This window comes from Balaenoptera acutorostrata, chromosome 14, assembly GCF_949987535.1.
Source record: "Balaenoptera acutorostrata chromosome 14, mBalAcu1.1, whole genome shotgun sequence".
Taxonomy (NCBI): Eukaryota; Metazoa; Chordata; class Mammalia; order Artiodactyla; family Balaenopteridae; genus Balaenoptera; species Balaenoptera acutorostrata.
Genome location: NC_080077.1, coordinates 18,357,028 through 18,381,205, shown reverse-complemented (window position 1 = coordinate 18,381,205; position 24,178 = coordinate 18,357,028). Strand labels below are relative to the sequence as shown.

The 24,178-nt window shown below is 40.2% G+C and overlaps 1 protein-coding gene across 1 annotated transcript in view; it reads left to right on the top strand.

The window, feature by feature from the left end:
* Nucleotides 1-8,776, top strand: part of SAMD5 (sterile alpha motif domain containing 5) — an 80,036-nt gene extending 71,260 nt beyond the window's left edge. Inside the window, exon 2 of the mRNA XM_057527564.1 lies at nt 8,704-8,776. Within this exon, the coding sequence (XP_057383547.1) occupies nt 8,704-8,748 (45 nt within the window). The 3' untranslated portion in view covers nt 8,749-8,776. The remainder of the gene's footprint in view (nt 1-8,703) is intronic.
* Nucleotides 8,777-24,178: the final 15,402 nt, after the last annotated feature.

Here is a 24,178-nt window from a genome sequence, read left to right as displayed (position 1 = left end):
AGGAAAAGTTTGGTTGTGATGGGGAGAGAGCTGGAATGGCTGTAGCTGAGGGAAAGTGAGACGGGTGGAGAGGTCTTTGGATTTGGTTTTGTTTAGTTCTAAAGGTAGATTAGAGTTGGCTCAAGCTGAGGGGTCCATAGAGAGGGGTTGAAGGTGTGATATGGGAAAGGGAGTGAGCAGATCATCCAGGGAGGGGGCTCATGAGAAGGGGGGATGTTTGGGGTCCAGGAACAGGTGGAGGGGGAGACATCAACCTTAGGCAGAGAGAGGGGTGACTTTCAGTCTAAGATGGAAAGGACCAGTGTGGCCACGGGTAAGTTAATAGGCTCAGTAGATGGTGAGAAAGTCCTGTCTGAGCGCTGGCTTTGCCAAAACTAGTTTTATGTCTAAGATTCTCCGTATCCCTAAAGTGACCTTTATATTTACCCTAATAGAAGTATGCTCATAAAGAGTCCCCATCCAAATCAGCTGAGCTTCTGAAGTTGGTCTAGGGTTTATGAAAGAGACGGGTTCACTGTCATCTGCAGGACTCAGCAGCAAGCAGTCCTGAGGCTCTAAAATCAAGAGGAGCTCGGACTTCCCTGGTGGCGAAGTGGTTAAGAATCCACCTGCCAGTGCAGGAGACATGGGTTCGAGCCCTAGTCTGGGAAGATCCCACATGCTGCAGAGCATCTAAGCCCGTGAGCCACAACTACTGAGCCTGTGCTCTGGAACCCGCGAACCACAACTACTGAGCCTGCGAGCCACAACTACTGAAACCCACGTGCCTAGAGCCTGTGCTCCACAACAAGAGAAGCCACCGCAATGAGAAGCCCGCGCACCGCAACAAAGAGTAACCCCTGCTCGCCGCAACTAGAGAAAGCCCGCGCGCAACAATGAAGACCCAACGCAACCAAAAATAAATATCAAATAATAAATAAATTTAAAAAATAAAATAAAATCAAGAGGAGCTCTAGGTATCCCCCTTGAGTAAGTTAAAAGCTGGAAGCGAGCACAATAATTGTTTTGGGTTTTCCTCTCTGCAGTTTGTATTGCAAATGTGTGGTTTTAATTTTAAAAACTCTACAAATACGCATCCTTGAGTTTCTAAGGTGCAGAGCCCTAAAAGCTGTGAGCTATGCTTCGGATTGGATCAGCTCTGCAGCCAGAGGCCCAGTGTTAGAAGCGCCTGTTGGTGTGAGACAGGGGTCTGTGGTGCCTGGCTGGCTGGCTGCTTTGGTGCACAGCCAAAGCCGTCATTGTCTTCCCAGGTGCTAGAAAACACAGTTGCTTCAGGCGGATGGGGCGGGTTGGGATCTGGGTGGCATCAGCTTCTGAGAAAGTCTTATTATGCAAAATGAAAATATGACTAAACATTAAAATACTTAATGATTTCTTAAAATAACATACCCTTTTCATTACATAAAAACTGTATGTAAAATATCCATATCTAGTTTTAAACATAAACATTTCATCACGTGACTATTTCTCCAGTGTGAGACAGAGCAGCTGTTTCTCCAGATGCCGCATCAGGGCTCTGGAGGGAACAGTTACTCAGTCCAACACCACAGTTAGTCAGATATTGAAAGAAATACTACAAGATATATCTGGTCTAATCAGTAAGCCTCAGTGAACCAAAATTTAAACACACAGCATGGAGTTAATGTGAGAATTTGGGTTACATTCTAAACAAGGGAAATGTAATTGCTCTGCTTCTGTGCTTATCACGTTGTCATTTTTATTATTTAAAACCTATTAAGGATCCATCACAAGGAACCCTCTTTGTTTTTCCTACAATCAGTTGTCATTGTGGCAGCCAATTGTTTTGAGAGAGACAGTATAACATTATTATTTATGAGAGAGCTGACACATACGATCCACATATTTAGCTGACTCTGATATTCCTGGGCCAGCATATTAAATCATATGCGTAGCTACTTGAAAGATAGATCCAGAAGGTTATAGGTAATTTTTATGCAGGAACCATCAGCCCTATACTGAAGTGAAAAACTACTCATAAAGTAGTCTGTAACCTATTGCCATTCCGCGAGGAGTGGTAAAATGAAGAGCAAGAGAAATTTATGGAAGGATTCCATTGCTCTAGAATGAGTTACCTGATAATTATGTAAGACAGTGGATTTTAAAAAACCCTGCAAAAATTGGCAAGTTACCTGGAAGAAGTTTATTAGAAAAAAACTAGTTGATTTTTTTTTTTTTTTTACAAATGAAAACTATGTCTCTGGACTATTCTTCTGTTTCTAAAATGTATAAAGATAAAATGTTCAATTGTACTGCCAAGTTAAAAAAAAGTCCTTAAAATGCTCTAACATACTCTGAAGCATATAGGATTTCAGTAAAAATTTATATAGTCTATCCATGTAGGAAAAATACTGGAAGGTCAAATGGCAGTATGTAATAATTTTTATCTCTGATTGGTATGATTATAGGCATTGTTATGATTTTTCCTTTATTAATGAATATTAGCTCTGAGCATGTATTACTTCCATGATTACTAAAACACAACCCACCAAAAAAAACCCCTAAGTGTTTCACACACTTTTATAGAGAGTTCATGAACACCATTCAGATGTTCTTGACTAAGGACTTCCTTTCGTTTCTCAAAGAACTGTCATTTGTCTTTACATTATATTGGATTTATAACGGAATTCTTTAATCTCTGTAATTTGATACACTGCTTCTTTAACTCTTTGCCACTCATGTTCCTTATCCTAAGATACCAAAGACCACAGCACTGGTTTCAAGCAGGGCTCACTTAGCCTGAAGCTGCCCAGAGCCCAAGTCTTCCACCTGCTTTTCCAGCCCAGCCAGAGCTGATCTGGCCTCACAGCTGCTGCTCTGGCCAGTTCCTGGCCCACACCCCTCTCCTTATTACTGCATGAGAAGCCCAGGGGCCATGCCAGGCGGTGTGGGAACATAGCTTTGGATGACATTTGTTCCCCTGATTCTACACAGTGTCTTATCACTGATGAATTATTATATAAATTACAATTATATACATATTTTGTTAGTGTAACATACCTTGTTAGAGTAAGTAAATGAGGACACATATTTATTGTTAAGTGTTTCAAGCAACTAATTAGATTAGCCCTGTGAGTGCCTGGCAAAATGTAACTTGTGTGTTATCTTTGGCAGCATCAGTTATAAAACCCTTATTAGAAAATGTGACAGAAAGGAGAAAAAGAGCATGAGAGAAAATCGTTGACTTCACAAAAAGTAGCTTGCTGGTAGAAATAGATGTAGTAAATCAATGGTTCTTTATATCATCAAGGATGTATAAATGTATGGTTATATTAAAAGTATTTGTGGGGGGACTTCCCTGGTGGCAGAGTGGTTAAAAATCCGCCTGCCAATGCAGGGGACGTGGGTTCAATCCCTGGTCTGGGAAGATTCCACATGCCGCGGAGCAACTAAGCCCGTGAGCTGCAGCTGCTGAGCCTGCGCTCTAGAGCCCGCGAGCCACAACTGCTGAGCCCGCACGCCCTGGAGCCCATGCTCCACAACAAGAGAAGCCACTGCAATGAGAAGCCTGCACACTGCTACGAAGAGTAGCCCCCGCTCGCCACAACTAGAGAAAGCCTGCACACAGCAACGAAGACCCAACGCAGCCCAAAAAAAAAAAATTTGGGGGGTGGGGTTCTAAAAATTGCACCCATCCACATTGACTCTATATGCTTTGCCGCCAACCTCTGATGCCCCAGCCACTTGAGTGAGCCTTTCTTATTTATGGGAGTTGTGTTGGTACAAAAGGTTGAGAACCATTGATAGTGATATAAGAATCTGGAGAATATCATGGCAACTAGATGAGGATCTGTTAATGGAGAGGGATGGAGGCCAGTGGAGGATTTTTAAACATTGAAAGTTTCAAATGAAAAGTTACAGAGATAACTCCAAATGCAGCTGTAAATATTATGAGACGGAATGGAGGAAGGAAAGGATGAGGCTGATGGAGTTATAGCATGAACCCTTCTTCCAGTGATTGTTAAGTCAGAAAACTTGCCCCCAAAGTCAATAATCAATCTCACCAAAGAGAATAAGATTTTGCTCTTAAGAGCTGTGATGGGCTAACTGCTGCCTCTTATGAACTTTATGTACTAGGCAAGAACTATTAATGAGAAGGCAGCAAAGTACTCCTGTTAGTAGGTGCATTAAGTCTCTCAGACCACTAGGAATTCATTTAATAAATTACTACTCTAGCATAAGAGATCTCTCCTTAATAGCCTGAAAAAGTGTTCCAAAGGAGTAGCTATTTACTTCCTTCTTTTCAGGAGGAACAAACCCCATTATACAGTATGAAGAACCTGCCATTTCTTTGTCATTTCAAGGATTCTTATTTTTGGTTTTTAATTATGAATTTCGAAAGAACTTTGATTTTCTTAAGTCATAACGCCATCTCAGTTTGAGAGAGAAAATATATGCATATCTTTACACCGCGAATGCAGAAAACAGCTAGCGAAAAGTGAAAATTCATTGTTGACATAAATTCTGCAGAAAGGACCACAAAAGAGATGAGTTGTAATTTAAATGAAATTTTCTTGGTGTCTCAGTTCTGAACAATGTGGTCATGACAAAAAGAAATGGGTCACGTCAAAGAATGGGGTGGGAAATGAATATTAACTCGGAGCTGAGATAGCAGTCATCCTTAAGGATGGCCATCACAAGGAGCCATGATTAATTAAGGTATCTGCCAGTCATATGGGCTTGAATCATTGCTTCGAAAAGGGCAGAAAGCCTGGGTATTTACATAGGGATCATACACTCATATTCAGAGCGCTGTCACCACTTCTCTTGGCAGCCTGTGACTTGTTGGCAAAATGTCTTCAATTATGGGCAAGCTGCCTAGTCTCATATCATCACAAACCAATTTGTTAGGATGTGTGTATTTGGAAAGCTTTGGAAACAGAAATATTTAACTTATTTTAAAAGGGTGGGGAAAAATCCTTGTGTACGTATATTCAGAAACACCCAATCTTATGAAATTTCACTCATATATTTAATAAAAATGTTTATGCCTTTCACAAGGGGAACAAACTAGAGAAGAAATATCTGTGTTAATGTTGATGATAATAGCTCTTTGGGTGTTTACAGAGAGATTGCTGAGTGGAGAGACTAGAATATTTCTGCCTGACCTCCACATTTAAACTAATCAACAATACCATGGTCTTTCTTAAATAAGTCCACATTGCCTAGATTTTTTTTAAAATCATCATTTCCTCCATACTCTGTGAGAATAATGGGGGTTAAAGTATTAGCTATTTAATTTATATTGCAATAATATAAAGATATAAATGATATAAAGATAAACAAAGATACAGAGTATGGAAAAGAGCCTATGGCAGCAAAAATAAAGGCCAATTAGTAAAAGAAAAGCCGAAATGAAGAAATACATTAGCATTCTTCCATTTTTCTTGCTTCTCGTCTTTCTCTTTCCAATACGCTGAAAGAAAAAAGGTTATGGGAACTAACAAACAATTATTAGTACATAAATTATGTATTCCGTTGCTCCTCGTCTACGGTTTTATGTTACTTTAAGCTTTGAAGAAAATAGCTGCTTTTCTGCAATGTTTCTTGTAACGTGAATGCCAGCAAAATGAATGTTATTTTCCCATTAGATTTAGTGATGGAGTTTGAGTCTTTATTTATTTGTGTGTCCACTTGTTTACTTCTTGTCTTCCCCGCTAGATTGTAAGCTTCTAAAGGGTAAGGCTTATGTCTTTTTCATCACTGTATTCCCACTACCTGCAACAACTATTATAATTCTTGCTAAAAATATTTTTTTCAATGCCTCTTGAAGACATGCTGTTCTGGAAAAGTATCATCCAGTATAATAAATCTAAAATCTTGTAAAATAAATAAATATAGACGGTTAAGAGTCTACATTCATGTCGTAATGAATATACTAGCACAGCAGCAGGGATACACCTGCAGGCCATGGAGTTTACCCTGTGATTACTTTTTCTATTGCAGCTTTTTCAAGACTTGGTGGGACTTCTCCTCTTTTACAGTTTTCCCTTCTACAGTCTGACATAGTTTGCCCCTCCCAGCCTGCCAGAGTAAGGACTTACTTTGTTCCTTAAGCTCCTAGGAGTTAGCCCCTCTTCTCTGTTTCACCTTTGAGTTTCCAGTAACAGAGTTGAGCTGTGAGGATTCATTTCCCTGAAGGATATTCTACAACCTGGAAACTTTCCATGTTTGAAGCTTTGCATTTTGCAAAACGAATGAGGATCTGTTTCCACTTTTAAAGTTTTAACTTCTCTCTAGAGACTTCTTACAATGGTAGGTACTTGCCGTTACAGGATTTATAAAATGGAAGCAAAGAAATTAAGGTGAAACAAGCCATCATGTGAGGCAATAGAAGGATGAGGAGCAAAGACCAGGGTAAAGTTGCTTTAAATTTCCCTCATTTATTATTGAGAGAAATTATTATATGCTAATTAACAAATCTTTGTAGGAGTCTGAAACATCTAATTTGTTTTCAAGTATTTTAGACAAATATATGATGTGAATAATATTAACTGGTTTCAGACAATCATTTCAGTTCCCTGAATAAAATTTGTTTTCTTACTCTGTGATGTGATTTTGTTGTTTTTTTTAAGATTTTTATTTATTTATTTATTTATTTATTTATTTTTGGCTGTGTCGGGTCTTCGTTTCTGTGCGAGGGCTTTCTCTAGTTGCGGCAAGCGGGGGCCACTCTTCATCGCGGTGCGCGGGCCTCTCACTATCGCGGCCTCTCTTGTTGCGAAGCACAGGCTCCAGACGCGCAGGCTCAGTAGTTGTGGCTCACGGGCCTAGTTGCTCCGCGACATGTGGGATCTTCCCAGACCAGGGCTCGAACCCGTGTCCCCTGCATTGGCAGGCAGATTCTCAACCGCTGCGCCACCAGGGAAGCCCTGTGATGTGACTTTGAAATAGATTTTAGAGGACTACTAAAAAAACATCGTTTGCTTATCAAGATGATTTATACTTTTGTTACTTGTAAGGATCCCCTAACCTAGAAAAAGTGGTATGTGGGTTATTTTCCCCCATGCATCTTTTTACTCACTTCAACTAATAAGGTGATTCATGGAGATATGGGCATGATTTTATCAGAGTTCTGGTGGTGACCATACCTCTTGGTTTACGCCTGTTGTCCTGGCATTATTATTAACAGCACCCATTTCACTTTCAAAACTTTAGACAGTAACTTATGTGGTTAGTCAATCTATAAGGACTTTCAGAACAACCTCTTCATACTTTAAACATTTCCCACTTTTCTCCACCTCTGCTTCTCAAACACCAAGCTTTCCTTTCTCACATATGCTACAGAGATAAATCTAGCATGGCCATTATACCATGAGGACATAAAGGATTGGGAGCTGGAGACAGATGACCTAGTTTGAGAGCCCAGCTTGACCATTTGCAGGCTGTGTGACCTTGGGCCAGCTAGCCAGCCCTCCAAGCCCCAGTGTCCTCATTTGCACATGGGGTTGCAGTAGCACTTCACTGGGAGGCAGTTACAGGCCTAGACTCTGGTGCCCAGCTGCCTGAGTGTGAATCCCAGCTCTGCCACAACTTAAGGCTATGAGAGTGTTAAACAAGCTGACATATATACACGCTCTTAAAATAAAGCCTGGCGAATAGAAAGTGCTCGGTAAATGTTAGCAATTATTGTTAGTGCTCTGAGAATTAAATATGGTATAAATGCAAGTGCCTAAGACATAGTCAGCACTCATTAAATGAGATCTAGTGGTGTTACTGGATACTGACCTGGCATGTCTCTGGTTTTTTCCCTCCTCATCCCAGCAAAAATATATTCATCATAGATATCCTGAATATGTGCATTCATATGTGTGTATATGTGGACCCAGAATTAGGAACTCTGAGCAGATACTGCTTTGTATCCCCAAACAGGCAGTTCAGTGCTGCCCAACTACAGTTAAAAAATCTAGTGAAATGCCAGCACATTTGGAATAAGATGCAAATGTGAAATTCACTTGCTCTTAGAGGGTGTATAAAGGCTTTGCTAAATTAGAAATGCAGAGAAAGAAGGGTTTATTTGTCCTGTTTATTTGAAGTCAGAGCCAGAATTGTGATGCTTTAATGGTCCTAAATATTTCTTTGGGTTTTTCCAGGAGAGAGAGATTGTATTTATCTCTTAAATGGCCCATAGCTATTTCCACATAAGAACTGGGAGAAATTTTATTTCTTTTTTTTAAATTTATTTATTTATTTTTGGCTGTGTTGGGTCTTCGTTTCTGTGCGAGGGCTTTCTCTAGTTGTGGCAAGCGGGGGCCACTCTTCATCGCGGTGTGCGGGCCTCTCACTATCGTGGCCTCTCTTGTTGCGGAGCACAGGCTTCAGACGCGCAGGCTCAGTAGTTGTGGCGCACGGGCCCAGTTGCTCCGCGGCATGTGGGATCTTCCTAGACCAGGGCTCGAACCCGTGTCCCCTGCATTGGCAGGCGGATTCTCAACCGCTGCGCCACCAGGGAAGCCCCGAAATTTTATTTCTTTAGCATTCTTCAAAGAAGGTGTAACTCCAGGGGAATACAAGCTTCTTCAGTGAATGATGTATCTCGTATCCCTCACGTACCTGGCATGATACCCTGTACCCGTCAGAAACTAGTGAGCGTTTGCTGAAGTGAAGGGGGTTGCACCCCACAGGGGGGTGTCAGCCACTGCTTGATTTCACGGTCTTTTTTTCTTTCCACTTCTTGTTTACCAGGAACAAAGTTCAGTAATAAGAAGTCTACTTGACCTCACTGAGTGACATCTGAATGCAAAGTTTTGAACATTTCTTTGTGACCAGCTTACATTTTACAGCTTGCAACATGAGGATCAGCGTTCTAGCAACATTTCATTCAGTCATGTATCTGGGTAATGTGTTGCTCCATTGAAATGGGGATATTTGTTTGGTAGAAATAGGAGATTTTCACTAATTTGACTTACTGTGCTTAGAATAAGGATATAAGGATCACTGTGACATTTTTGGAAAACGATGAACTGTGACAAGCATGGAGCACCCACATTTATAGGTTCCGGAGCACGAAGCTCAGAATCCCTGAGCCACTGCTAAGGAGGGCTCTGGGGACATAGCCCCTCAGCAAGCAGCTCTTCTGTCTCCAAAGGTCTCCCCAGTTTCTCCCAGCCTCGGGGGAGGGCAGCCATAGGGAAAAGCAGGTCAGATCAGTACTGGAAAACAGGAGAGTCTCGCTCTCTCTTTAGGCCCTGGAGTGCCTCACCTTCTGTATTCAAGGAGATGCCCAGCTATTTCTTAAACAAAGCCCTCCCTTGGCTGGTATGAACTGTTCCACTCCCCCAGTGGCTTCGCTTAGCTCTTGTTAAAAGGGAGAATGTTTTCCTCTCACCACACAAATGAAGAGGCAGGTATAATAGGGTATAGTCAGTGCTAGGAAAGGGGTGAGCACAGGTTGCCCATGCGAACACAGGCGAGGCACCTGGTCTCAGGTGTTCAGGGAAGGCTCCTAGATGAGGAGGTATGCGAGTTAAACTACCAGCACATCCAAAACCAGGACTTTGGTTCCTGATGATTTAAAGAATGAAGTCCAGGGCTTCCCTGGTGGCGCAGTGGTTAAGAATCTGCCTGCGAATGCAGGAGACACGGGTTCGAGCCCTGGTCTGGGAAGATCCCACATGCCGTGGAGCAACTGGGCCCGTGAGCCACAACTACTGAGGCTGCGCTCTAGAGTCCGCGAGCCACAACTACTGAAACCCACACGCCTAGAGCCCGTGCTGCGCAACAAGAGAAGCCACCGCAATGAGAAGCCCGCGCACCTCAACGAAGAGTAGCCCCCACTCACCACAACTAGAGAAAGCCCGCCTGCAGCAACAAAGACCCAATTCAGCCAAAGAAAAATAAATAAAATAAATTTATTAAAAAAAAAAAAAAGAATGAAGTCCAGATATTTAAAGTTCTACTCAATCCGTTTTTCATCCACATTTCTTGACTTCTTTCTTACTCTGCCGCTTCTCAACCTTCCACACCCATCAACACTCTCCTTGGTCCCCGAACACTTTTGGGTCCCATTGATATCTGCCTTCTGCTCTTCTCTGACTCATAAGTCCTTGCCTCACTCAGGTCCAAGATCACTCATCTATGTTCTTCTCACAATGAGTAGAGAAAGCACAAGTTTTCTCTTTTGTTCTTTTCTCCAAGAGACTCCAAGCTCCTAGGAGACTGGGTCCGTGTGCTGATAATACCCAGCATGGTGGGTACTCAGTGATGTTGATGACTATGAACTTTAGGTAGCTGTGAAGCAGTGGGCAAGATGTTTAACGTTTCTGCACGTCAACCTGCAAATCTGCAAAACAGAGTTAAGAATGTCCATACTGCAGGGTTGCTTGAGGAGTGAGTGAGAGAACACATGTAAAATGCCCAGCCTGGTACCTGGCATAGAGCAGGCCTTCATAGATGTCTGTAACAGCTGTTCCCACTACTTGGTTTCTCATGCTGTATTCAGGATCTGTAACATCTATCCAACGTTGAGATCTTGAACCTCCTTCAAGCAGAGGTAGAATCATAGTCTCTTACAGTCAGATGAGACCTTTAATATCATGTGGTCTGGAGAGATGATTTTTTAAAAAGTATGAAGTCCCATCCTGGGATACCGCAGAGGAAATTAAGGCTGTGTAGAGGGAAAAGAACTTGATGTAGAGGGGAGTGACTTCACTAGGTCACATCAGAAGTTAGTAGCCAGGACTGAATTCCAGCACCCATGCATTTGCCCATTCATTCTTTCACTCATTTTATTGAATATTGAGAGCCTATTCTGTATCATGCTGGAAAATATCTGAATTTGTAATGGCAAACAAAACAGACTTGGTTCCCTGTCTTAACAGTGCTTACAGTCTAGTGGAGAGGCAGACAATGTACAAATAAATATTCAAATAAATACATGATCAGTGCATTGAAGCAAAAGGACAGGAGACTAAGGAGGAGGAGTGGGGGACCTACTTTATTTTTTTATTATTATTATTTTTTTACATATATTTTTTTATTTTTCAGATTCGTTCCCATTACACTTTTACAAGACATTGAATATAGTTCCATGTGCTATACAGTGAGTCCTTGTTGTTCATCTATTTTATTTTTTTTAGTCCTAATCTTATTTTATTTTTTTATTATTATTTTTTAAATTTTATTTATTTTTTATACAGCAGGTTCTTATTAGTCATCAATTTTATACACATCAGTGTATACATGTCAATCCCAATCTCCCAACTCATCCCATCCCCCCACTCCCCCCCACCGCTTTCCTCCCTTGGTGTCCATACGTTTGTTCTCTACATCTGTGTCACTATTTCTGCCCTGCAAACCGGTTCATCTGTACCATTTTTCTAGGTTCCACATATATGCGTTAATATATGATATTTGTTTTTCTCTTTCTGACTTACTTCACTCTGTATGACAGTCTCTAGATCCATCCACATCTCAACAAATGACCCAATTTCGTTCCTTTTTATGGCTGAGTAATATTCCATTGTATATATGTGCCACATCTTCTTTATCCATTCATCTGTCGATGGGCATTTAGGTTGCTTCCATGACCTGGCTATTGTGAACAGTGCTTCAATGAACATTGGGGTGCATGTGTCTTTTTGAATTATGGTTTTCTCTGGGTACATGCCCAGTAGTGGGATTGCTGGATCATATGGTAATTCTATTTTTAGTTTTTTAAGGAACCTCCATACTGTTCTCCATAGTGGCTGTATCAATTTACATTCCCACCAACAGTGCAAGAGGGTTCCCTTTTCTCCACACCCTCTCTAGCATTTGTTGTTTGTAGATTTTCTGATGATGCCCATTCTAACTGGTGTGAGGTGATACCTCATTGTAGTTTTGATTTGCATTTCTCTAATAATTAGTGATAATTATAGAGCTTTTCATGTGCTTCTTGGCCATCTGTATGTCTTCTTTGGAGAAATGTCTATTTAGGTCTTCTGCCCATTTTTGGATTGGGTTTTTTTTTTTTAATATTGAGCTGCATGAGCTGCTGATATATTTTGGAAATTAATCCTTTGTCCGTTGATTCATTTGCAAATATTTTCTCCCATTCTGAGGGTTGTCTTTTCGTCTTGTTTATGGTTTCCTTTGCTGTGCAAAAGCTTTGAAGTTTCATTAGGTCCCATTTGTTTATTTTTGTTTTTATTTCCAGTACTCTAGGAGGTGGATCAAAAGAGACCTTGCTGTGATTTATGTCAAAGAGTGTTCTTCCTATGTTTTCCTCTAAGAGTTTTATAGTGTCTGGTCTTACATTTAGGTCTCTAATCCATTTTGAGTTTATTCTTCTGTACGGTGTTAGGGAGTGTTCTAATTTCATTCTTTTACATGTAGCTGTCCAGTTTTCCCAGCACCACTTATTGAAGAGACTGTCTTTTCCCCATTGTATATCCTTGCCTCCTTTGTCATAGATTAGTTGACCATAGGTGTGTGGGTTTACCTCTGGGCTTTCTATCCTGTTCCATTGATCTATATTTCTGTTTTTGTGCCAGGACCATATTCTCTTGATTACTGTAGCTTTGTAGTATAGTCTGAAGTCAGGGAGTCTGATTCCTCTAGCTCTGCTTTTTTCCCTCAAGGCTGCTTTGGCTATTCGGGGTCTTTTGTGTTTCCATACAATTGTGAAATTTTTGGTTCTAGTTCTGTAAAAAATGCCATTGGTAGTTTGATAGGGATTGCATTGAATCTGTAGATTGCTTTGGGTAGTATAGTCATTTTCACAATGTTGATTCTTCCAATCCAATACCATGGTATATCTCTCCATCTGTTTGTATCATCTTTAATTTCTTTCAGCAGTGTCTTACAGTTTTCTGCCTACAGGTCTTTTGTCTCCCTAGGTAGGTTTATTCCTAGGTATTTTATTCTTTTTGTTGCAATGGTAAATGGGAGTGTTCCCTTAATTTCTTTCAGATTTTTCATCATTAGTTTATAGGAATACAAGATATTTCTTTGCGTTAATTTTGTATCCTGCAACTTTACCAAATTCATTGATTAGCTCTAGCAGTTTTCTGGTGGCATCTTTAGGATTCTCTATGTATATAGTATCATGTCATCTGCAAACAGTGACAGTTTTACTTCTTTTCCAATTTGTATTCCTGTTATTTCTTTTTCTTCTCTGATTGCCGTGGCTAGGACTTCCAAAACTATGTTGAATAATAGTGGTGAGAGTGGACATCCTTGTCTTGTTCCTGATCTTAGAGGAAATGCTTTCAGGTTTTCACCATTGAGAATGATGTTTGCTGTGGGTCTGTTATATATGGCCTTTATTATGTTGAGGTAGGTTCCCTCTATGCCCACTTTCTGGAGAGTTTTTGTCATAAGTGGGTGTTGAATTTTGTCAAAAGCTTTTTCTGCATCTATTGAGATGATCATATGGTTTTTATTCTTCAATTTGTTAATATGGTGTATCACATTGATTGATTTGCGTATATTGAAGAATCCTTGCATCCCTGGGGAAAATCCCACTTGATCATGGTGTATGATCCTTTTAATGTGTTGCTACATTCTGTTTGCTAGTATTTTGTTGAGGATTTTTGCATCTATATTCATCAGTGATATTGGTCTGTAATTTTCTTTTTTTGTAGTATCTTTGTCTGGATTTGGTATCAGGATGAAGGTGGCCTCATAGGATGGGTTTGGGAGTGTTCCTTCCTCTGCAATTTTTTGGAAGAGTTTGAGAAGGATGGGTGTTAGCTCTGCTCTAAATGTTTGATAGAATTCACCTGTGAAGCCATCTGGTCCTGGACTTTTGTTTGTTGGAAGATATTTAATCACAGGTTCAATTTCATGACTTGTGATTGGTCTGTTCATATTTTCTATTTCTTCCTGGTTCAGTCTTGGAAGGTTATAACTTTCTAAGAATTTGTCCATTTCTTCCAGGTTGTCCATTTTATTGGCATAGAGTTGCTTGTAGTAGCCTCTTAGGATGCTCTGTATTTCTGCAGTGTCTGTTGTAACTTCTCCTTTTTCATTTCTAATTTTATTGATCTGAGTCCTCTCCTTCTTTTTCTTGATGAGTCTGGCTAATGGTTTATCAATTTTGTTTATCTTCTCAAAGAACCAGCTTTTAGTTTTATTGATCTTTGCTATTATTTTCTTTCTTTCTATTTCATTTATTTCTTCTCTGATCTTTATGATTTCTTTCCTTCTGCTAACTTTGGGTTTTGTTTGTTCTTCTTTCTCTAGTTCCTTTAGGTGTAAGGTTAGATTGTTTATTTGAGATGTTTCTTGTTTCTTTTTTTTTTTTAAAGGAATTCCTTTATTTTTTAAAAAATTATTTATTTATTTATTTATTTATTTATTTTTGGCTGTGTTGCGTCTTCGTTTCTGTGCGAGGGCTTTCTCTAGTTGCGGCGAGCGGGGGCCACTCTTCATCGCGGTGCGTGGGCCTCTCATTATCACGCTCTCTCTTGTTGCTGAGCACAGGCTCCAGACGCCCAGGCTCAGTAGTTGTGGCTCATGGGCCTAGTTGCTCCGTGGCATGTGGGATCTTCCCAGTCCAGGGCTCGAACCCGTATCCCCTGCATTGGCAGGTAGACTCTCAACCACTGCGCCACCAGGGAAGCCCCGTTTCTTGTTTCTTGAGGTAGGCTTGTATAGCTATAAACTTCCCTCTTAGAACTGTTTTTGCTACATCCCATAGGTTTTGGATCGTCGTGTTTTCTTTGTCATTTGTCTCTAGGTATTTTTTGATTTCCTCTTTGATTTCTTCAGTGATCTCTTGGTTATTTAGTAATGTATTGTTTAGCCTCCATGTGTTTGTGTTTTTTACATTTTTTTCCCTGTAATTCATTTCTAATCTCATAGCGTTGTAGTCAGAAAAGATGCTTGATATGATTTCAGTTTTCTCAAATTTACTGAGGCTTGATTTGTGACCCAAGATGTGATCTGTCTTGGAGAATGTTCCATGTGCACTTGAGAAGAAAGTGTAATCTGCTGTGTTTGGATGGAATGTCCTATAAATATCAGTTAAATCTCTCTGGTCTATTGTGTTATTTAAATCTTCTGTTTCCTTATTTATTTTCATTTTGGATGATCTGTCCATTGGTGTAAGCGAGGTGTTAAGTCCCCCACTATTATTGTGTTACTGTCGATTTCCTCTTTTATAGCTGTTAGCAGTTGCCTTATGTATTGAGGTGCATATGTATTTATAATTGTTATTTCTTCTTCTTGGATCCCTTGATCATTATGTAGTTTCCTTCCTTGTCTCTTGTAACATTCTTTAACGTCTATTTTATCTGATATGAGTATAGCTACTCCAGCTTTCTTTTGATTTCCATTTGCATAGAATATCTTTTTCCATCCCCTCACTTTCAGTCTGTATGTGTCCCTAGGTCTGATGTGGGTCTCTTGCAGACAGCATGTATATGGGTCTTGTTTTTGTATCCATTCAGCAAGCCTGTGTCTTTTGGTTGGAGCATTTAATCCATTCACGTTTAAGGTAATTATCGATATGTATGTTCCTATGACCATTTTCTTAATTGTTTTGGGTTTGTTTCTGTAGGTCCTTTTCTTCTCTTGTGTTTCCCACTTAGAGAAGTTCCTTTAGCATTTGTTGTGGAGCTGGTTTGGTGGTGCTGAATTCTCTTAGCTTTTGCTTGTCTGTAAAGGTTTTGATTTCTCCATCGAATCTGAATGATATCCTTGCTGGGTAGAGTAATCTTGGTTGTAGGTTCTTCCCTTTCATCACTTTAAATACATCGTGCCACTCCCTTCTGGCTTGTAGAGTTTCTGCTGAGAAATCAGCTGTTAACCTTATGGGAGTTCCCTTGTATATTATTTTTTGTTTTTCCCTTGTTGCTTTTAATAACTTTTCTTTGTCCTTAATTTTTGTCAATTTGATTACTATGTGTCTCGGCGTGTTTCTCCTTGCATTTATCCTGCCTGGAACTCTCTGCGCTTCCTAGACTTGGGTGGCTATTTCCTTTCCCATGTTAGGGAAGTTTTCGAGTATAATCTTTTAACATATTTTCTTGGGTCCTTTCTCTCTGTCTTCTCCTTCTGGGACCCCTATAATGCGAATGTTGTTGCGTTTAATGTTGTCCCAGAGGTCTCTTAGGCTGTCTTCATTTCTTTTCATTCTTTTTTCTTTATTCTGTTCTGCAGCAGTGAATTCCACCCTTCTGTCTTCCAGGTCACTTATCCGTTCTTCTGCCTCAGATATTCTGCTAGTGATTCCTTCTACTGTAGTTTTCATTTCAGTTATTGTATTGCTCATCTCTGTTTGTTCTTTCATTCTTCTTCTAGGTGTTTGTTAAACATTTCTTGCATCTTCTCAATCTTTGCCTCCATTCTTTTTCCAAGGTCCTGGGCCATCTTCACCATCATTATTCTTAATTCTTTTTCTGGAAGGTTGCCTATCTCCACTTCATTTAGTTGTTTTTCTTTGGTTTTATCTTGTTCCTTCATCTGGTACGTAGCCCTCTGCCTTTTCATCTTGTCTATCTTTCTGTGAATGTGGTTTTTGTTCCACAGGCTGCAGGATTGTAGTTCTTCTTGCTTCTGCTGTCTGCCCTCTGGTGGATGAGGCTATTTGAGAGTCTTGTGCAAGTTTCCTGATGCGAGCGACTGGTGGTGGGTAGAGCTGGCTGTTGCTCTGGTGGGCAGAGCTCAGTAAAACTTTAATCTGCTTGACTGCTGATGGGTGGGGCTGGGTTCCCTCGCTGTTGGTTGTTTGGCCTGAGGCAACCCAACAGTGGAGCCTCTCCGGGCTCTTTGGTGGGGCTAATGGGGGACTCTGGGAGGGCTCACGCCAAGGAGTACTTTCCAGAACTTCTGCTGCCAGTGTCCTTGTCCTCACGGTGAGACACAGCCACCCCCCGCCTCTGCAGGAGACCCTCCAACACTAGCAGGTAGGTCTGGTTCAGTCTCCTATGGGATCACTGCTCCTTCCCCTGGGTCCCAATGCGCACACTACTATGTGTGTGCCCTCCAAGAGTGGAGTCTCTGTTTCCCCCAGTCCTGTCAGCATCCTGCAGTCAAATCCCGCTAGCCTTCAAAGTCTGATTCTCTAGGAATTCCTCCTCCTGTCACTGGATCCCCAGGTTCAGAAGCCTGACGTGGGGCTCAGAACCTTCACTCCAGTGAGTGGACTTCTGTGGTATAAGTGTTCTCCAGCTTGTGAGTCACACACCCAGTGGTTATGGGATTTGATTTTATTGTGATTGAACCCCTCCTACCATCTCATTATGGCTTCTCCTTTGTCTTTGGATGTAGGGTATCTTTTTTGGTGAGTTCCAGTGTCTTCCTGTCGATGACTGTTCAGCAGTTAGTTGTGATTCTGGTGTTCTTGCAAGAGAGAGTGAGAGCATGTCCTTCTCCTCTGCCATCTTGGTTCAGGGCTCCTTTATCTATTTTATATATAGTAGCGTGTATCTTTTGCTCTATCTTTTGAATGTAGGTATTCAGACTGTGATCTTCTGATATATCCTGACATTTTTTTAAAGGCAGTACATCTGAAATATCTCCTGGATCTCTGCACACAGCTTTCCTCTTAGGTCTCTTTTGTATATGATGGGCTCTCAGAAGAAACATCTCTTTGGTCTTTCTCTTATATGGGGCGGGACCTACTTTAGACTGAGGGACCAAGAAAGGCTTTCTATACAAAAAGTTACTAATTTAATAGAGCTGATATCAGTACTATAAAATATTTGGTCAATACATTTGGTGGGTTCTTTTTTTTTTATTGGAGTATAATTGCTTTACAACGTTGTGCTAGTTTCTGCTGTACAGCGAAGTGAATCAGCTGTATGTATACATATATCTTGTCCCTCTTGGACCTCCCTCCTCTTCCCATCCCACCCATCTAGGTCATCACAGAGCACTGAGCTGAGCTCCCTGTGCTATATAGCAGGTTCCCACTAGCTAACTACTTTTATAGTCATTTGTATTTGGAATTGTAGCTAATGCCCCAGCTTTGTATAGCGGTGTTGGGTACCAGGTATTTGCAGTTGGCTGAATGCAGCACTTTTCAGGCTGCCTGTATCTGAAGGGTTGTCCCAGATACTGACATGACTTGAACATGAATTTCAGAAGAATTGAAACTGTAAAACCATTCATCAAGGACTTCCCTGGTGGCACAGCAGTTAAGAATATGCCTGCCAATGCAGGGGGCATGGGTTCAATCCCTGGTCTGGGAAGATCCCACATGCCACGGAGCAACTAAGCCCGTACACCACGACTACTGAGCCTGCTCTGTAGATCCCGTGAGCCACAACTACTGAGCCTGTGCTCTAGAGCCCATGAGCCTCAGCTACTGAAGCCCGTGCGCCTAGAGCCCGTGCTCCAAAACGAGAGAAGCCACCGCAATGACAAGCCCACACACCACAAAAGAGTAGCCCCGGCTCGCCGCAACTAGAGAAAGCCTGAGCGCAGCAACAAAGACCCAACTCAGCCAAAAATAAATAAATAAATTTATTAAAAAAAAAAAATTCATCAACATCGGACACCATTGTGCCTTTTCCCCAAAATCATTTCTTGTACGTAGTTTCCTTCTCCATGTCCTGAGGCTTAGAGAACATATCCATTGTAGGAGGTGTACTTAGTCTTTGTGCAAACTCATTCCCATGAAAGTAAAATAAAAAGTACCAGGAGCCAAAGAGGAAAGTGCAACCAAGAGCACTTCCATTTCCCAGCTTTAATTAACCCGTTTGGTATTACCTGAGCACTTTGATCTTTTTTGCTCCCCTCTCTTGCTCATCTTTCTCTCATTTCTTTGCTTGTTGAGACTGGATCAGAGGTTATGTAAGAGCAGAAAGAGGAGAATGCAGTAGTCTCTTTTCCTTTTTATTAATAGCTCTTGTAAAAGGTTTTGGTGGCTGGGAAGATTGAAGGTAAAATAAGATTATAATGATGTTTACAGATAATGTCATTGACTTTAATTATTCCAAGTTCTGAGCAGCGGAGATAATTGAGACTGAGTGTATTTTACAAGTTTTCATCTAATCCATTATGTTACAAGGGCAGGTATTGGTAAATAGCTGTTTACACTTTAAGGTATGTAATTAAACAGATTTCAGAGAGTTATTATTATGGCTGATTCTTTCCAATAGTGAAAGGAGAAAGATACTAGGCAGGAGTATGGAGCAGGGGGGAGTTCAGAGCTCATCCAAACTAGAGCCATATCATCAGAAAGAAAACTCTAAACACTCCTCACTAACAATCAGTTAATCAGAAATTGTCACCAACTGGCATGTCTCTGAATTCTGGCCATGTGAGGAAAACTGAGGTTCAACCTGATGGTCTTCTGGTAATTCAAGAGCTCGAAGCATCTTCTGAAGACGTATAAAAAACTGAAGTACCTTTGGTGTCATTTAAAAATATTTGTGTATGCTTTCCTTAGAAGTTGGTGATGTGTGCACCTTGAAATGTGACTCTTCTGTTACCAGAATATTTATTCAGTTAAACATCCCTCCACCAGTCCCAGCTGGAGAACAGAATTTAGTCTGCTTGCCTGAAGCTACAGAAGAAAACCTTGGTAAAGCTATTAATTCAATTTTATATGGTAGAATAATTTTCATAAACTGCCTTAGAACTTGCTCTACCTGTTAACACCACTGCATAATATGTCATTCTGAGAACTGATCTAGCTCTGAGACTCATTGCTTCTTGAGCAGCCCCTTAAAAAGTTCCCGCTATGTTTGAAATGCTTACACAGACTGTGAAATCTTTTTTTTTTTCATACTAATGACAATAAGCATTACCATTTTAACACAGTGCAAAAAGCTTTATATACAATAAATAACTTAATGCTCACATCAACCTTATGAGGTAGAGCTATTATTCTTCCCATTTAATAGTTTGCAGCTTAGAATAACATTCCCAGGAGTTAGTCAGTGGAGTCCAGATTCTAACTCACGTCTTCAGCGCAGCCCTTATCCCCTTGCTCTTCGGCCTCCCTGAGAGTCAGCGTGCTGTGGGCTACATGCCCCTCACTTCCTACCCCATCTCATAGTGGTTGTACTACTGCATTTTAAAAAAAATTTTATTGCCATATAGTTGATTTACAATGTTGTGTTAGTTTCAGGTGTACAGCAAAGTGATTCATATATATATATATATACATATATATGTATATATATATATACACTTTTTTAGATTCTTTTACATTATAGGTTATTACAAGATATTGAATATAGTTCACTGTACTATACAATAGGTCCTTGTTGGTTATCTATGTTATATATAGTAATATGTATATTTTAATCCCAAACTCCTAATTAATCCCTCTCCCACCTTTTCCCTTTGGTAACCATAGGTTTGTTTTCTATGTCTGTGAGTCTATTTCTGTTTTGTAATAAGTTCATTTGTATCCTTTTTTAAGATTCCACATATAAGTGATATCATATGATATTTGTCTTTCTCTCTCTTACTTCACTTAGTATAATAATCTCTAGGTCCTTCCATGTTTCTGCAGATGGCATTATTTCATTCTTTTTTATGGCTGAGTAGTATTCCATCATATATATATGTACCACATCTTCTTTATCCATTCATCTTTCGATGGACATTTAGTTGCTTCCATGTCTTGGCTGTTGTAAATAGCCAATGAACTTTGGGGTGCGTGTATCTTTTCGAATTATAGTTTTCTCTGGATATATGCCCAGGAGTAGGATCACTGGATCATATGGTAACTCTATTTTTAGTTTTTTAAGGAACCTCCATACTGTTCTCCATAGTGGCTGCACCAATTTACGTTCCCACCAACAGTGTAGGAGGGTTCCTTTTTCTCCACACCCTCTTCAGCATTTACCTAAATTTTAATTTGTAGGCAAATCATCCATACTCTTCATGACTCTGTTTTCTTATCTGGAAAATAATGATAACAACTGTCCTTTATACAGCTCAGTGTTACTATTTTATTATTATGACACAAATGAATGTGATATAGACTTATGCAGCTAGATTTTGCTGGCCAGGGGTATCGAAGGAAAATATATTTAGGATACATCCTGTTTACATGATGTGTTTAGCTGTAACGCCTTCTGTATTTGCCAGGTTCCCAGTTAAGTAAGATACTCAAGGCCATGTGAAAGTAACTAAAATTTTTCTAGAAAACCAGATTATTTTAGTATTTCTTTTATCTTCATTACCTTTTTCCTCCTAGCCAGGATTATGTATTTGTTGTTGTTGTTTTTCTCTGTAGGGTTTTTTTTTTCTTAGTGACTCCTCTACATTTGTCAAACAATATGTCATAATGTAGATGGACTTTTTGGTTCATGACTGTGTCTTTATCTCAGTACATTCATTACTATAACCTTTCTTATAAAATATTCTCAAGTTGTTAAACTTAATATGATTTGAAAAAAATTGATTACAAAGTGTATTTCTGGTTGCCTATTTATTAAACTTACTAGTGTTTAATTATGGCCATAATTGCTACTCTGGCAAAATTTTGGTTTGTGTGTATATGCAGGTGATACTTGGAGACTAATGTCCATTCTCTAAACACACATTTTCCAGAGAAATGGCATTATCTTTTGCTCTAAGAATGTCACTTGAAAAAATTCTATTTGAATAGTGAGTTATCAAACACTCTAATGTATCTCTGTCCCCAATTATTAATAAGCTGCTACCCCAAAATTTGTTTTTTTCCTCCTTACTTGACAAACATGACCATTTATTAATATTTGTACATTCCCACTTTATCTGTTAGATAGGTGCTATGGAAGAAGGGTCTGCCTGCTTTTATTTCATCTTGAAAAATGTCATGTGAACCCATTATGCCAGCTGGTGGTGATCTTTCTTTAAATTTATTCAGAGCCTTATTTCTAGGAAATGACATACTTTTTTGGTGCCACATGCTTCAAGTTTCAAACAGACACCATCTAAGGACTGTTCCCTTCCTGCCATAAGGGCTTGTGGGGTTATGATGGTGGGGGGAAGGGGGGAAGAGTGTTGACCCAGCTGAAAAATCACCCAGATTCTTGATGGCACTGAGCATCCTGGGGTGCTGTTGTCCAGTTAGCCAGTGAGGGTTTGAGAAGGATATTTATCATACAGATAGGTCTTTAGACAATCAGCAATTTCTCAACTGTAAGGTTGTTGATTTTTAGGATTAATTAGTAGGGTTATTAATCTAAACAATTAAATTCTCTCCTAAGAGTACAGCTGTCTGATTAATTAATCTGTTAATTAATCAGTGGTTTCTCCAGATGTCTGTTGAGATACTGTCCCTTGAGCACTGCTGGGATCTGCTTTCAGACCATGGATTAATCCCTTTCACTTACTCAACTTTACAGTAAAAGGAGACTATTTATAACAGAGCTTGTTGTGGGTTTGCTATGAGCAAAAATCTATTTGTAATTATTTCAGGATATCCTTCTCACTCTCATATGTGACATACTTCTGTGTCATGAATTGATAACATTTGATAAAATCTTAATAGCTTTTCAGATGTATTTCCCCTTACCTTACTGGAAAGCGTATTTACAAAATTAAACATTCCTGCTGAAAAGAGAAGAGTCATCACATTCTAAAACATGATTTATTTATTTCAATAAAGCAAGGAAATTATACTGATATTTCTAGTCATCTAAATTTCATGACTTCTTCAAGAGCTACTGTTTTCTAAGGTAAAACATTTTGTGGCAAACTGTACTTTCCTGAGTCTTGCTTTAAGCTCATGAGGGACTCCAGGTCCCAGGAATAGCCCTTCTGGGAAAATACCTGGGAATCCCCAGGGAGTCATTGTCTAGTAGGTAAAGGAATGACTTCCTCCTTCCTGCCTTTCTCCTCCAGGGCATGGCTGAACTGCTCTGTCCCTTTGTCATGCGTCTACTGCAGAGATAGAACCACCTTTCTCCGCTGAAGGCCACCCAGCACCTCAGCTCTGCCTGGCCCGTCCTGCTGTGTAGCTGTCTCCTTCCTGGAGTTACGTTACTTTGGCTGGATTATGCCAGGCTGTCCAGCGCAGCCTCACTGACCCACTGATGCAGTGGAGTCCATGAGGTGACAAAGCTGCAGGGTATTCTTTTTAAAAGTGGGAAAGAATGGTCCTCCCCTCTTTTATTGTGGGTCAGTATAATATAGCAAAAAACAACATCAGTTTTAGAACCAGAAAGACCTAGATTTGAACATATATTAAACAGAGGGTAATGATGATGATACTGACTTTACAGGGTAGCTCTGAGCTATTGAAAGGCTGAATGTAATCCAGGCTCCTCTTTGGAAACCCAGCCCTCGGAAGAACGTTCTGTACATCAGACGTATGCATTCATTCATTCATTCATTCATTCCTCAGCCGGTACTTATGGTACTAAGTGTGCATCCATTATGTGTCCAACATTGTGTTGATTTATGTCTTGAAGGTGTGTCCCAGGTGCATAAGGGTAGAGAAGAGGAGCAGAGGGAAGAAAAAGTTCTGGGCAGTAGTTGAGGCTGTGGACCCATCTGAAGTCACCAGCATGAATGTATGCAAATTAAAACAAAAACAAAGGCTGAGGATGGACCTCTGGGGAACAGAGACATTTAGAGGGAGAGCAGAAGAGGGGTCAGTAATGAACAGTAAGGAGGTGTGATGGTGGAGTGGGAGGAGAACAAGGAGGGGGATGAGAGCCACGGTGGGTGGTGTCACAGAAGACAAAGGAAGACTTCCAAGGAGCAAGTGGGCGACTGCACAAATTCTAAGTGTCCCTTGGATTGGGCAAGGCCAAGATACTGGTGACCTTATGCAGTCATGACAAAGAATGCCAAACTGTCATAGTTTTAGAAGTGAATAGGAAGGTAGAAATATAGATTTCTCAAAAGAAGCATGGCTTTGTAGGAAAGAAGGGAATAAAAGAGGCAAGAAGAGTTAAGACAGATTTGTTTCTTAAGATGAAGGAGACTGAGCATGTTGTGGTACGTTCCAGACAGTTTTGCTTGCCAAAAAAATGTAAACTTTGCAATGAAGTAAGGTTTCTATAATGATAAAAATGGAAATTGATATATCACCTCCATTTTAATGATTGAAGTAAGATATAAATTCTAATCTAATATAGCTATAGCATTTGTCAGAGTTGGAGGGGAAATGCATTATTTTAAATTTTTTATTCTCTTTTTCCAGATTAAACCCGATATTTTGACTAGTGAAATACTTTGGGGGAAAAAGAACCAATCCAAACAGTTTTTCGTGAACATCTTTGACACCTCAGCATTCAACTCAGATGTTTCCTTCCTGAGTTAGAATTAGAAGCAATGA